Source organism: Podarcis bocagei (genome assembly GCF_964188305.1).
Source record: "Podarcis bocagei genome assembly, chromosome: 8".
NCBI lineage: Eukaryota > Metazoa > Chordata > Lepidosauria > Squamata > Lacertidae > Podarcis > Podarcis bocagei.
The window spans coordinates 53344474-53358057 of record NC_138133.1 but is presented as its reverse complement, the minus strand read 5'-3'; the positions used below and the strand labels follow the sequence as shown (position 1 = coordinate 53358057).

Below are 13584 nucleotides of genomic sequence, written 5' to 3'. Positions count from 1 at the left end.
GACCTTTAAAGCTCTAAATGGCCTTGGTCCTGTATACCTGAAGGAGCGTCTCCACACCCATCATTCAGCCCAGACACTGAGATCCAGCACCGAGGGCCTTCTGGCGGTTCCCTCACTGCAAGAAGTGAGGTTACAGGGAACCAGGCAGAAGGCCTTCTCGGTAGTGGCACCTGCCCTGTGGAATGCCCTCCCACCAGATGTAAAGGAAATAAGCAACTACAGTGGTACCTCGGGTTAAATATGCTTCAGGTTACATATGCGTCAGGTTACAGACTCCGCTAACCCAGAAATATTACCTTGGGTTAAGAACTTTGCTTCAGGATGAGAACAGAAATCGTGCAGCGGCGCAGCAGCAGCAGCAGCAAGAGGCCCCATTAGCTAAAGTGGTACTTCAGGTTAGGAACAGTTTCAGGTTAAGAATGGACCTCCAGAACGAATTACCGTATGTTCTTAACCCGAGGTACCACTGTATCCTACTTTTAAAAGACATCTGAAGGCAGCCCTGTTTAGGGAAGTTTTTAATGTTTAATGCTGTATTGTGTTTTTAACATTTGATTGGGAGCTGCCCAGAGTGGCTGGGGAAACCCAGCCAGAAGGGCGGGGTATAAATTAATAATAATAATAATAATAATAATAATAATAATAATAATAATAATAATAATTATTATTATTATTATTATTATTATTATTATTATTATTATTATTACTATTATTATTATTATTATTCCTACTCATATTGAAATATGCCTCTTAATGAGGCCAAACTTAGATTCACAAAATGTTTAGGGGTATGCGTACCCCTGCGTCCCCCCAGAAAAACACTGACTACAGGAGTTTGCGGATGTAATCTCAGAGCCACTGTCTATAACCTTTGAGAATTCTTTGACAACAGGTGAGGTCCCTGCAGATTGGAGACAGGTAAATGTTGTCCCCATCTTCCAAAAGGGGGAAAAGACCCAAGTAACTACCAACCAGTTAGCTTGATGTCAATACAGTGGTACCTCGGGTTAAGAACTTAATTCATTCTGGAGGTCCGTTCTTAACCTGAAACTGTTCTTAACCTGAAGCACCACTTTAGCTAATGGGGCCTCCCGCTGCCGCAGTGCTGCCACCACACAATTTCTGTTCTCATCCTGAAGCAAAGTTCTTAACCCGAGGTACTATTTCTGGGTTAGCAGAGTCTGTAACCTGAAGTGTCTGTAACCCGAGGTACCACTGTACCAGGAAAGGTCCTAGAACATATCTGTATATGAGCACTCAGAAAAGAATGCTGTGATTACTACAACCCAGAATGGGTTTCTTAAAAACAAGTCATGCCAGACGAATCTCATTTCTTTTTTGATAGAATTACAAGCTTGGTGAATCAGGGGAATGCTGGGGATGTAGTATATCTTGATTTCAGAAAGGCTTTTTGACAAAGTCCCCCGTGATCTTCTTGCAGAGAAGCTGGTAAAATGTGGTCTGAACAATGTAACTGTTGGGTGGATTTTTAGCTGGTTGACTGACCAAAACCCAAAGAGTACTCACTGATGGAGAAAAAAAGTGACAAGTGAGATGCTTGCTATTGTTCAACGTCTTTATAAATGACTTGGAAGAAGGAATTGAGGGGGTGCTCATCAAATTTGCAGAGGATACCAAAATGGGAGGAGCAGCTCCCATTTCTGTCTGCCGCAGAATTCTTGGGATTCAAGATGACCTTAAAAGATGGGAGAACAAGACCCAAACTAACAAAATGAATTTCACTAGGAAAAAATGTCAGGTTTTAAGCAGCTGCACAAATATAAGATGGGGGACCCCTGGCTTGTCAGTAGTACACGTGAAAAGGATCTAGGGGCCTTAATAGACCACAAGATGAACGCGAGTCAACAGTGTGATGCAGCAACAGCAAAATAAGCTAATGTTCTTCTAGGCTGCATCAACAGAAGTAACAGTAACAGATCAAGGGAAGTAACAGTACCACTCTTCTGCCTTGGTCAGACCACACTTGGAATGTCCAGTTCCGGGCACCACAATTTAATAAGGATATGGACAAGCTGGAACTTGTGCAGATGATCAAAGTTCTATGTTTGTGTACGTGCGCGCGCTGCGGGGAGGGCGAGTGCATTGGAGGTCATTGCGTTACTGAACTTGCCACGGACCAGGCTATATGATTGTTTTATCACAGCTGCCTGCACATGCTCTCTTAAAACTCTCCCATTAACCCTCCAATAACGTTAGAAAATAAAAAGAAAAGCGTCCTGTGACGCTGGAAATAAAAGTTGCGTCTACACAGCGTTCTAACGTACCGGCCCAGCACGCTCGCCCTCGCTGCGTCCCCCGCCTCCTCTTTTGGCCAACATTTCCCGCTTCGCGAACGGAGCTTTCCGGGGACCCGTAGCGCCGTCCTATCTCGGCCGCTGTTGTTGTCAGCTGAGCGCAGTCACATGATCGTGAGCCTCGGCTGTCCCTCTTCTGCCTAGCTGCTGAGTCCGGGTCACCCGTTGCCCCTGCGGATTCCGGGGACTTCGTCGCCGGCCTACGAAGCGAAGGAGGTAAGTGAGGCCTGCAGCCCCGGGAGAGGGACAGGGGCTGGAGCGGAAGGCCTCGGGGTGGGGCTGGTGGGCACCGGGAAGGGACAGGCGCTGCGCCCGCTTGCCTTCGGGCGAGCATCGCTGGCAAGGAAGCTGCGCGCTGCCCTGGAGACTCAGCTGGAACTCACGGAAGGCCGCCCCGTTCTCGCCTCCCGAGTTACCCACGTACCCGCTGCACGCACAATACTCTCAGCTAGGAAAGCTCTTGCGGATTCCCAACATCTGTTTAAGCGGCGAGTGATTATCTCGATGCCGCAGGGAAGGTCACAAGCAGAGCAGGGTGGTTCTCTATTATCTCCAGGCTTCTGGTTCTTGGGAGGCATTACTGAGGTTCTGGCTTTTAACCCCCTTACTGTTGTGGCTAATCCCAGCCTTTGCTAGTCTTGGAATCCATGAATTTGATTGCTCTGCTGCACTCTCAGCTATTGGGCTAGATGTTCTTTAAGTGGTGCAGAAAGGAGACTAAAATAAGTGCCAAGATGGAGATGCTGCTGTGCATATTTTAAAAAAGCAAAACAGCACAGGGCCACTCTGATCTCGGGATGGGAATTGTCTAGTTATTTCAGTCTTTCTATAAGAGCTTTGTTTTTCTGAATCTTGCTGTCCTTGAGCTTACTGAACCATTAGGTTTTCTCTCACCACTTCGTTAAATGTTTGTGCTCCTTGTAATCAAACCAGTATCTTGGTACTGCTAATGACTTTTGGAGTACATATAGGTGCACTTAGGTTGTATGCTAGAATGAAAAATGGTTGTTCAACTTCCTTCATCTGAGGTAAGACTTGATCTTGTTGACACTAACGCAGAGGGCAGAAGGAAATGTTTCATCCAATAACAGTCATTGCATGTTTCCAGTGGAAGGGAGGAAACAGTTTATATGGTTTTTGTGTGTAGGCAAATGGTCCTGATGAAGTTTGAACAGGTTCAGTCAGGCTGAGTTATCTGATGTTTATGGAGAGTTCTGCCCTAACAATGATTTAATGCATTAAAAACTCAGGCAGCTTGTTTTGGCATCAGAACTGGACTAGGCCAGACACCCCCTAAGAAAGTAGAAAGCAGAAGTGGTGAAGGTCATACATTCTGGTATTCAAACTATACTTACATTCTGTAAAAAGAAAAGAAAAAAGTATCACTTTAGGATGATGTGCAGTGCAATCTTGTTCATGCAGCATAATCTTGTTCATGCTTGAACTTGTGCTTACAGCTAGAAAGGGTTGTATAGGGTTGAAAAATTGAAAAGTTACCCCTTAGCTGGAAAGGGGAAGTGACATTGGTTATAGGTCACAGGAAGTAGAAATCAAGTTAATCCTTAGCTGCTGGGCAAAATTACTTGCTGCCTGAACCAGAAACTGTTTGTCTCAAAAATGAAACTGAGTTTTGTTAGCAGCCTGAACTTTATTTGGCAACAAATCTACAATCTCAAATGTGCAGATCCTTTTTGGAACAATGCCCATGTCACATAATACTGAATAGTTTATGATAAATGAAAGGGCATTCTGCACATTTTTTCTTGCGTTGTTGTTGATTTATTTACTTACTACTTTTCTAAAATGAATTAGCAGTATCAAAGTAAATATAAAAGTGTGATAAGCCCCACCCCATCCTAATACAATAATAATAAAAAAATACCCAGCATCAGAGGAGCTATATCCCACTGGGAGGATTTTTTGAATTAATTGTATTAGCTTGGTTGGAATAATTGTTCAAGAAATAGAGGTGAACAAACTTTTCTAAGTAGAGTGTTCCACAAAGTAGCTGCTACCTCGGGGGGTGGGGGGGATTGCCCTGAGCCAGAGCTGATAGAATGTGAGAAGTGAGAACACTCTTTCTCTCCAGGCTGTCTGTCGAGGTGTGTGTGTGTGTGTGTGTGTGTGTGTGAATTTAGAGTATATGTGTTCCTGACTTTGGGCTTAGGGATTCTTCTGGTTTACTGTCTGTCTCGTTGCCCAGCGCTCTCCCTGGCAGAACTGATAGAGCTGATCTTGGAGGTGATGCTGAGGACTCCCAGATTGCTGGTGTTGGGGGACTTCAACATCCAAGTTGAAGCTGTCAGCTCTAGGGTGGATCAGGACTTCATGGCTGCCATGACGACCACGGGGCTGTCCCAATGCTTGTGGAAGGTCACACTCTGGTCCCTGCTTTCTTGGCTGAGCAGGAAGAAGGTGATCTGATATTGACATTACTTCCTTGTCGGGGCAGATCACTTCCTGTTGAGATTTAGGCTTTCCATTGCATCCTCATTGTGCTGTACAAGAGAGCTTTTCCTGGTAATGCAGGGCCTTTTACAGTCTGGCCCAAAGGAGGTGATAGACCTGATGGCAGCTTGTTGTGACTTGTTTGCAAAACATCACTTACATCCACTGGGATCTTGATTCCACTATTACAGCAGATAACCCTTAAGGGGTGTCCAGAGCACTGTCTAGTCCTGTTGTTTTGGCCTTCAGTTGGTTAAGGCTTGAGGACATTGACAAGGTGCTTGGATTGGTCAGAACGCCTGCTTGTACTCTGGACCCCTGCTCCCACCCATCCTGGCTGATAAAAAACTAGCAGAGAGGGGGCAGCTGGCTGGGCCAGGGAGCGGATTAATACCTTGTTGTGGGAGGGGGTGGTCTCTGCCTGCCGTCTCCTATATCATACAGGTAAGGGAATTGTAGGATTATAGTTCTGTTTTATTCAAAACTGCTTTATGTATTGCATGGAAATCTTTTCAAAGCTGATCATGTTGTATATATTACTGTAATACTTCTGCAACTATGTGGGCCTTGGACTTAAAAAGAAAATTGTTAGAGGATGTTTGATTCCAAATCAGTGTACAGTCAGGATAGCATAATATATAATGCCTGGAAAATTGAGGTGTATGCAGAATAGGCTTCAATGAGCAACTGTAGAAAATAAGCAAATAATATGGTATGCAAATGGTATGCACCTGGAACAATCCCGTGGAATGTACAGACTTGTAAGCCTCATTAATTTCAATGTTAAAAAGTTAAGTACATTCTTAATTCTTATTTGAAGTTAGTGGGGTTTAAACTTTTGGATGAACTATAGTCACTTCTCGTAGGTTTAGCAGCTTTATAAACACAATTTCGAACTCTTGAAATCACTTTGTTCAATGTAAACTGATAGCAGCCTTTATTTTCTTAACAGGCTTTGACATCAAGATAAAAATGGATATCCGGGGTGCTGTAGATGCTGCTGTCCCCACCAATATCATTGCTGCCAAAGCTGCTGAGGTTCGGGCCAACAAAGTGAATTGGCAGTCATATCTCCAGTAAGTTAGTATCTGGGCACAGGTTCCCAGAAGGAGCATATATCTCTAGGCTTCTAAACTAGTTACAGTTTTTATGCTTTTGGAAGGTCTTGCATGCTGTTAGGAGAACTGGAAAAATACTGAGTTAGTGAAAATTAACTGTTATTACCAGAAATGACATTTCGTTAAAACAAATAAGGGTAGGGTTCCATGAATGGATATGATTGATAGAAACATTTTTTCCTAACAATTTTCTTAAACTTTTTCAGAAGTCTGGCAAAATCCAGGTTTTAAAATGCCAATTTGTTGAGGAATTCCACTATCCTTAAGATTGCTTTCTGCCGTTTAACTACATAATTAACTACACACAAAAAGGCCTCCTACAGCTCCATTGCTCATAAGTGCATGTTGGTTTGTAGAAGAGATAAATAGAGATCACAAAGAAGAATTTAACTAGCACAAAAGAACATTGCCAGGTCAAAGGGTGGGCTGGAATGTCTAAATAGTTGAGGACACATACACTTACAATCCCCCCCCCCATTTGATTCATTAATTCACAAACAATACCAGTGAAATTCACAGGAAAGCAAACACCTAATATTCACCAGGCACTGTGTGACGAAATAATTACAGAATTCGAACAGTATTATATTGTACAATAATAGTAATGAGATTACAGCCTGATCAAATTTAATATTGCAAAAAAATAAAATAATGACTGTTACTACTTTATGTGAACAGAAGAACTACACTTCTTGCAAGGAAAATCTATAATTGAAAGGAAAACTTAATCACAAGTTACTGTGTCACTGACTGACTGCAAGAGGACTTTTTTTTTAAAAAAAAATGAATAACATCACTTAGGACATGTTTTTTATCCCTAATCAGCAGCTGTTTTTCCTCATGGCCTTGGAATTATGTTGGTCTGTCATTGGAAAGTTGTCAGGGTGTTGGGGAACCAAAAGATGTAGGACTGCTGTCTAAGAATCTTTATTTATTTATTGTTACCAGTGTCCAGGATTAGTTACTATTCTGAAATGGTAGGAATGAATATTATCTTGGAATTTAAAAACATATATTTTTAATAAGGCTTTTTTCTTTGGGCTTGATGATCTTTTCTAAGCAGTCTGCTAATTAACTCTAAATTTAAGGGAAGGTAAAATAGTACAGTAGTAGCTCGGGTTACATACATTTCATGTTACATACGCTTCATGTTACAGACTCCGCTAACCCAGAAATATTACCTTGGGTTAAGAACTTTGCTTCAGGATGAGAACAGAAATCGTGCTCCAGCGGCAGCAGCAGGACCCATTAGCTAAAGTGGTGCTTTAGGTTAAGAACAGTTTCAGGTTAAGAACGGACGTCTGGAACGAATTAATTACTTAACCCGAGGTACCACTGTACAGTACATTGAAATTCACAATCAATAGATGATTTCCTGTGGTTTACCCAATATGTGTTAATGTTACATAGAAATACACTGAATAATTTATTTATTTATAAAAATGTTTATATATCACTGTATCATAAAAAAAAATTCTGCAGTGGTTTGCAACAATGTATAAACATAAAATGAAACAATAACATTTAAGAACAAGTTAAGAGCAAAAAAGAAATTAAAAACACACATCAATTGACCATTGTGGACGATGTACTCTTAACTGCCTGCATAGGCCTTCTGGAACCGAAAGGTTTTCAGCAGGCGTTTAAAAGCTGGCACAGAAGGTGCCCACTGAACTATTTGGCAGGATTTCCCACAGGACTGGTGGAAAGTAAAGGCTCAGTTTCTCATTGTTGTCAGATGAGCCACACGAACTCAGGGAATGACCAAAGATGGTCCTGTAGATGATCTTGGCGATCAAGCTGGGATATAAAGTTTCAGGAGATCCCTGACGTATCCTGGATTCAAGTTGTAAATCAATACGTGAACCCTGAACTAGGCTCAGTAGCAGATGGGCAGCCATTGCAGCTGTTTTAACAATGGTGTCAAGTATTCTTAACCAGCAAGGGTGAAAAGTAATCTGGCTGCTGCAGTCTACATTAGCTGGAGCTTCCAAATTAGAACCAAGGGTATAAAGACTTGAAAACAGTTTACTCAAAACATGGTCAACTTTATGCTGTTCTTGTAGACTGTACAAGAGTATTTGTCCTGATCCAACAGGCCTGTTCTTAAGTTCTTTTGAAACTAAGTATAATGTTACCTCTGGTTACAAACGCTTCTGGTTACGAATGCTTCAGGTTACGAGCTCCGCTAACCCGGAAGTAGCTCTCCTGGTTGCGAACTTTGCCCCAGGATGTGAACAGAAATCACGTGCTGGAGGCCCCATTAGTGGAAGCGTGTCTCAGGATAAGAACGGTTTCAGCTTAAGAATGGACCTTCGGAACCAATTAAGTTTGTAACAAGAGGTACCACTGTAGACCTTTCAAAAGCAGTTTATGATTAGGCATGGAGTTGGGGTTTACTGCTTCAAGGGAAAAAAAGTCAAAAATTCCATTAGCCTTGGCTCCATAGAAGCTTTTGAATCATCAAAGATACACTGGGGTCTTCACTGCCCTTTTCCTTGCAAGATAATGGCTTTGGACAGCATCCATGCTCTTGGGCTAAACACAGTACATGCTCCAAATTTATTTAATATGTTTGGAAAGGGAAGTGTGCTCACTAAACAAGTCACTGTAGGAAATTATTACATTAGCACCTCGGGAAATTTTTTTTGAACAGCAGGATATATTCTGTTAAATCTACAAGCGGTAAAACAATGATAGCACAGGAAGTCCTTAAAGCTTTGTTTTCCTTGCTAGAGGGCAGATGATTTCAGCAGAAGACTGTGAATTTATTCAAAGATTTGAGCAGAAAAGGAGCCCAGAAGAGAAACAAGAATTGATTAAAAATGAAGGCAACCAGGTAACCCAGTATCTCTTTGTGGCAACCTCCTGTTCTAGGAACAGCCAATGTATGTGGTTGTTTTGTCTTTGGCATTCTGGTTTTAAAAGTTTGTCATCTATATTTCTGCTTCTGTGCCAGCTTTCCTCATAGATCATTTGTGAAAATGTCCTGGTGAATTAACCGTATGCCTTCTACACTTTCTTTCTATCACTGAGTATGATGACAAGAAGCATAAATAATTCAAGCCAGAATTGTAGAGTTGAAAGGGACCCCCAGGGTCATCTAGTCCAACCCCCTGCAATGCAGGAATCTCGACTAAAGCATCCATGGCAGATGGCCAACCAACCTCTGCTGAAAAACCTCCAAGGAAGGAGAGTCCACCACTTCCTGAGGGAGACCGTTCCATGGTCAATTAGCTCATACTGTTGGAAAGTTTCCCCAATGTTTAGTTGGAATCTCCTGTCTTGTAACTTGAAGGCATTGGTTCGAGTCCTACCCTCCAGTGCAGGAGAAATCAAGCTTATTCCCTCTGCCATATGAAAGCCCTTGAGATATATGAAGATGGCTATCATATCTCCTCTCAGTCTCCTCTTTTCCAGGCTAAACATAGACAACTCCTTCAACTGTTAATCATCTTGATTGCCCTCCTCTGCACATGTTCCAGCTTGTCAACATCCTTCTTAAATTGTTGTGCCCAGAATTGGACACAGTATTCCAGGTGTGCTTTGCCCAAGGCAGAATAAATCATGGAAGTTTCACCCGAGTCCATAAGTCATGTCAGAATGCCTTAGACCGCTGTTTGAATATGCAGTCCTCTTTTTGAGCATTTTATGGGTTCTGCTATTGCAGTCAGATTTTTTTGTGCAACAAATCCAAAAGTGTAGTTGAACTGCTTGCTGTTTGCATGCTAGTGTGAATTTCACTTGGTGCTTAGAGAATGTGACTTAGGGTGCCATAGAGTACTGGGTTGTAGCTGGAGAAGGAGTGTAATTACATAGGACAACAGGAGGCTGCCTTATACTGAGCCGCAACATTGGTCCATCTGGATCACTGTTGTCTACACTGACTGGCAACAGCTCTGCAGGGTTTCAGGCAGAGTTTCCCAGCCTTGCCTGGCAATTTGCCGCCTCCTTTCTTGCAACTCTCTTCTTTCTCTGCCCCACCCCATACTGTTCCGGAGGGTGCCTTGGCTTTGCAGAGCAGCTTTGGGGGAAGTTGGGGCTGCAGTGAGAAGGAAACAACTCAAAAACCTTCTTGCATGAGTATACTGACACTTGTACATCTCTGTCTACAGCCATTGTAAATATTATTTAAAAGTTGCTTGTTAAAGTATAGGCACACATTGTATAAGTACTCCTCTTAATGCAGTAATTGTTGTTGGATAGGGTTGCCATATTTTGAAAATGACCTTCCCGGACAGTGCCTGCCCTCTTCCACACTTCGGTGTCATACATGTGTCCCTCCAACCCCTCCCCCAATAAACACCCCTTCCCCCAAAACCCGGACATTTCAAGTACAGTGCCAAATTCCGCCTGGAGGGGCATACTGCTCCCCCCCAAAAACAGGACATGTCTGGGAAATTCCGGACATAGGGCAACCCTTTGTTGGAGCGCTCTTCTCCTATTCAGACTAGGAACAAAATCAATCTCCCCCACTCCCATATTAGTTAATTTCGAAAAGTATAACGGGCAGTTTTGCACATTTTTGTTGAAGTTAGTGAGGCTCAGCATACATAAATGTCTTCATCATTGTCTCCCCTTTGTGCCTGTTAGAAACCATAGTAGATGTTAACTTCAGGTGTGGGGAGCTTTTTGTCCTCCTGACGCTACTGAACTAAAACTCCCATCAGCCCTAGCAAGCATGATCAATGGACAGGGATTATGGGAGATACCATTTAGCAACAGCTGGAAGGACAAAGGTTATTACCACCTGCTTTATTTTATGGGATTGTGTCTTGCTCTCTTAATCTGTGGCCTTGTGTCCGCAGGGCATGCATTAAACACAGCATACCTTTATATTCTAGAGGAAACAGTCAAGAACCCATTGCCAAATTCTGTTTGGACTGTTGATTAAATGAATGTAGCCGGTGCAATAGTAGTAGGCTGGGGAGGAGTTTCCCAATACTTGTGTTTATTACAGTGAAGCAACTTTGGATTGTTTCAGTGTTCCTCACACAGGCTGTGCTTGCAAAATTGCCAAATGAAAATAAGAATGAAAACACTTGCGAATAAGTCTAACTTTCTTTGGATTACTTCTTTCCTCCCTAGTGCGCTAAAACGTTCATAAACCTCATGACTCACATCTCCAAGGAACAAACGGTTCAGTACATTTTAACAATGGTGGATGATATGCTGCAGGTAAGTTAATTGGTTTCCCCCCCCCATTTCCAGTGCTTGTGGGTATCTTATTTCAGTGCAGACAGCTTTCTGCTTGCTGCCCACTTTAAATTGGTTTGCAAGGCTAGAGCCTATGCACCAAGTGGCCTTTAGTGATTTTAGTGGAGCTTGTGTGCTTTATCTGCTGAAATGATCAGCGGTGGCCGAGCAGCAATGCCTTGTGGAATAAGCTTTCTGTGATCAACATCTGCTAGGTTCTGCCTACACTCCGTACTTTGTGGAAAGTACCTTTGATACAGTTAGTAATTTTGCATTTACAGCTTGGAACAAGTGTGGCTAAAACCATTAATAGATGAACCAGTTAACCTTTTTCAAAAATAAAGAACCCCCACAGAGATGTGCATTTATTTTCATTAACATTCCCGACTACATCCTACAGAACAGCACTTTATCCATTGCATATAGCGTAAATTGTATAAGATCATCATTAATCAAATATAAATAATGAGCCCACTTACCCATTTTATCTTGAACAGTCAAATATTAGGGGAGTAACTTTTCATCTTATTGCTGTTTTAAGTTTGTCTGTTGACACTCTAAGGCTTTTCTTAGGCTGTCCGTAGTTATTTGTTTATGATATTCATTATGTGGATTAATATTTTAATTCTGTCTATTTCTTGAATTCTGTTAGTTGCTTTGATTGCCTCTGTAAAGAGGGGAGTAGCAGGATAATAAAACATTGTGGTACATGTGGTCAGGAAAGCTGTGGTTGGTGGTGATGCTATTGTCACAAGTATGCTGTATATTTGCTGATGGGTTTCTCCCCTTCAAAGGAAGTAAGAAAAATACATTTTGCATGAAATATGCAAAGCATTTCTCACTGGACATATGCATAACGTCTTTGATTTCCATGTACATGTGCAAGCCAGTTCTGTCTGCTTGGCAACAAATCTTTTATCGGCCCGATGACCTCCTTGATTTTTTTTTTAACAATACATTTTGTTCTGAATAGTGCAAAATTACCTTAATGTGTTCTAATATTTTAGATTTGTAGCAATTACATTTTTAAAATAAGACATGCTTAGCACGAAGCATGGTTATTATACAAGCTCAGGCAGCATCTCTTAAGTGCACTTACAGGCAGATCTTGGGCTGCTGTACCAAATTACTTTTAAATTAACACATTGTGCTGATATTCTGGGCAAGCATACCACCTGAAAAGTTTAAACTGAGTGTGAAAGAATCATAATGAGTCAGAACAGGTAGGGGCCTCAAATCTCCTGCCAGAAGCATGAATCCTCTCCAAAGCAGGGGGAACAAAGAATTGGCTTGCAAAATCAAACGACGATCCATCTAGTCCAGCATCTAGTTTTGTTTGCTTACAACATTTAAAGACCACTTTTCAACAGAAGTCTGTTCGTGAAGCAGCTTCAACAACAATGTACATATGCATTGGCAGACAAAGGGTGACTTACAGGGGGGGATGACCCCAAAATGAAATCAGTGGGAAACTTAAGGAGCCAACTTATGGGTTGGTTGCAATACCACCAGATATACAACATGTTTAAATTAGATAGAAAGAATGGATTTCTGGACCAAAGCTCACAACTTGAAAAAGAACTCTTACAAAATAAGAATAAACTTCTGTCTAAAATGTATAGTTTTTATTGGAATGGGAAAGAAAAGATGAGCTTGTTAAAGCTTCAGTGGCACACTGGGCAATAGATATAGGACACAATATAGATCTTAATCTCTGGAAGAAACTTTGGGAAAGTGACCTGAAATTTACTGCATGTTATTCACTGAAAGAGAATTATTTGAAAATGTTTCATAGGTGGTATTTAACTCTGAGTAGGTTGGCTAAGATTTATAAAACAGAATCAGATACATGTTGGAAGTGTAAAGAAGCGGAGGGAACCTTTTTTTCACATGTGGTGGACATGTAAAAAGGTAAAAGTATATTGGGAAATGATTGATAATGAATTGAAAAAAATGTTTAAAACTACTCCCCCCCCCAAAAAAAACACACACCCTAGTCCTGTTTGCTGGGAATAACCCAGACATAAATTTCTAGGTGTTAGAAAAGGTTATTTATGTATGCAACAACTGCTGCCTGTGTTTTGTTAGCCCCAAAATGGAAAGTGAGTGAGGTCCCAACTAAAGAGCACTGGCAACTTAAGTTGACAGAATATGCAGAACTTGCAGATTTAACACACAGAATAAGAGAGCAAGAAGAACATATATTTTTAAAAGAGTGGAAAACATTTATTGAATTTTTGGAAAATAACTGTATACAGTTGAGAACGCTGGCAGCACTAAGATAAATTCAACAGAGTAAATCATTTTTGATGGATCTAAAAGTGGAAAACTGATTTGAATGGTTATAGTAAAATATGCAGGAATGTATAATATGTAAAATGAACCATGGAAGGAGAAGGGAAGTCAATGAATATTTTAAAGTTTGTAAAATGATTATTTTGAAATGTAAAATTGAAAACTTAATAAAAATTATTCTTTAAAAAATATAATGTACGTATGCAAGTGAA

The 13584-nt window shown here is 41.3% G+C and overlaps 2 protein-coding genes across 3 annotated transcripts in view; one reads left to right on the top strand and one right to left on the bottom strand.

Moving 5' to 3' along the window:
- The window catches only part of RGS20 (regulator of G protein signaling 20), a 48035-nt gene extending 45667 nt beyond the window's left edge, over positions 1-2368 (bottom strand). For both annotated transcript variants that reach the window (XM_081205179.1, XM_081205174.1), the window contains exon 1: positions 2286-2368. The gene's annotated coding sequence lies outside the window, so the exon portion shown is untranslated. The remainder of the gene's footprint in view (positions 1-2285) is intronic.
- Positions 2369-2389: 21 nt separating this feature from the next.
- Positions 2390-13584, top strand: part of ATP6V1H (ATPase H+ transporting V1 subunit H) — a 33093-nt gene continuing 21898 nt past the window's right edge. The window contains exons 1-4 of the mRNA XM_081204844.1: positions 2390-2531; positions 5716-5839; positions 8618-8720; positions 10970-11059. Coding sequence (XP_081060970.1) covers positions 5736-5839; positions 8618-8720; positions 10970-11059 — 297 coding nt within the window. The 5' untranslated portion in view covers positions 2390-2531; positions 5716-5735. The remainder of the gene's footprint in view (positions 2532-5715; positions 5840-8617; positions 8721-10969; positions 11060-13584) is intronic.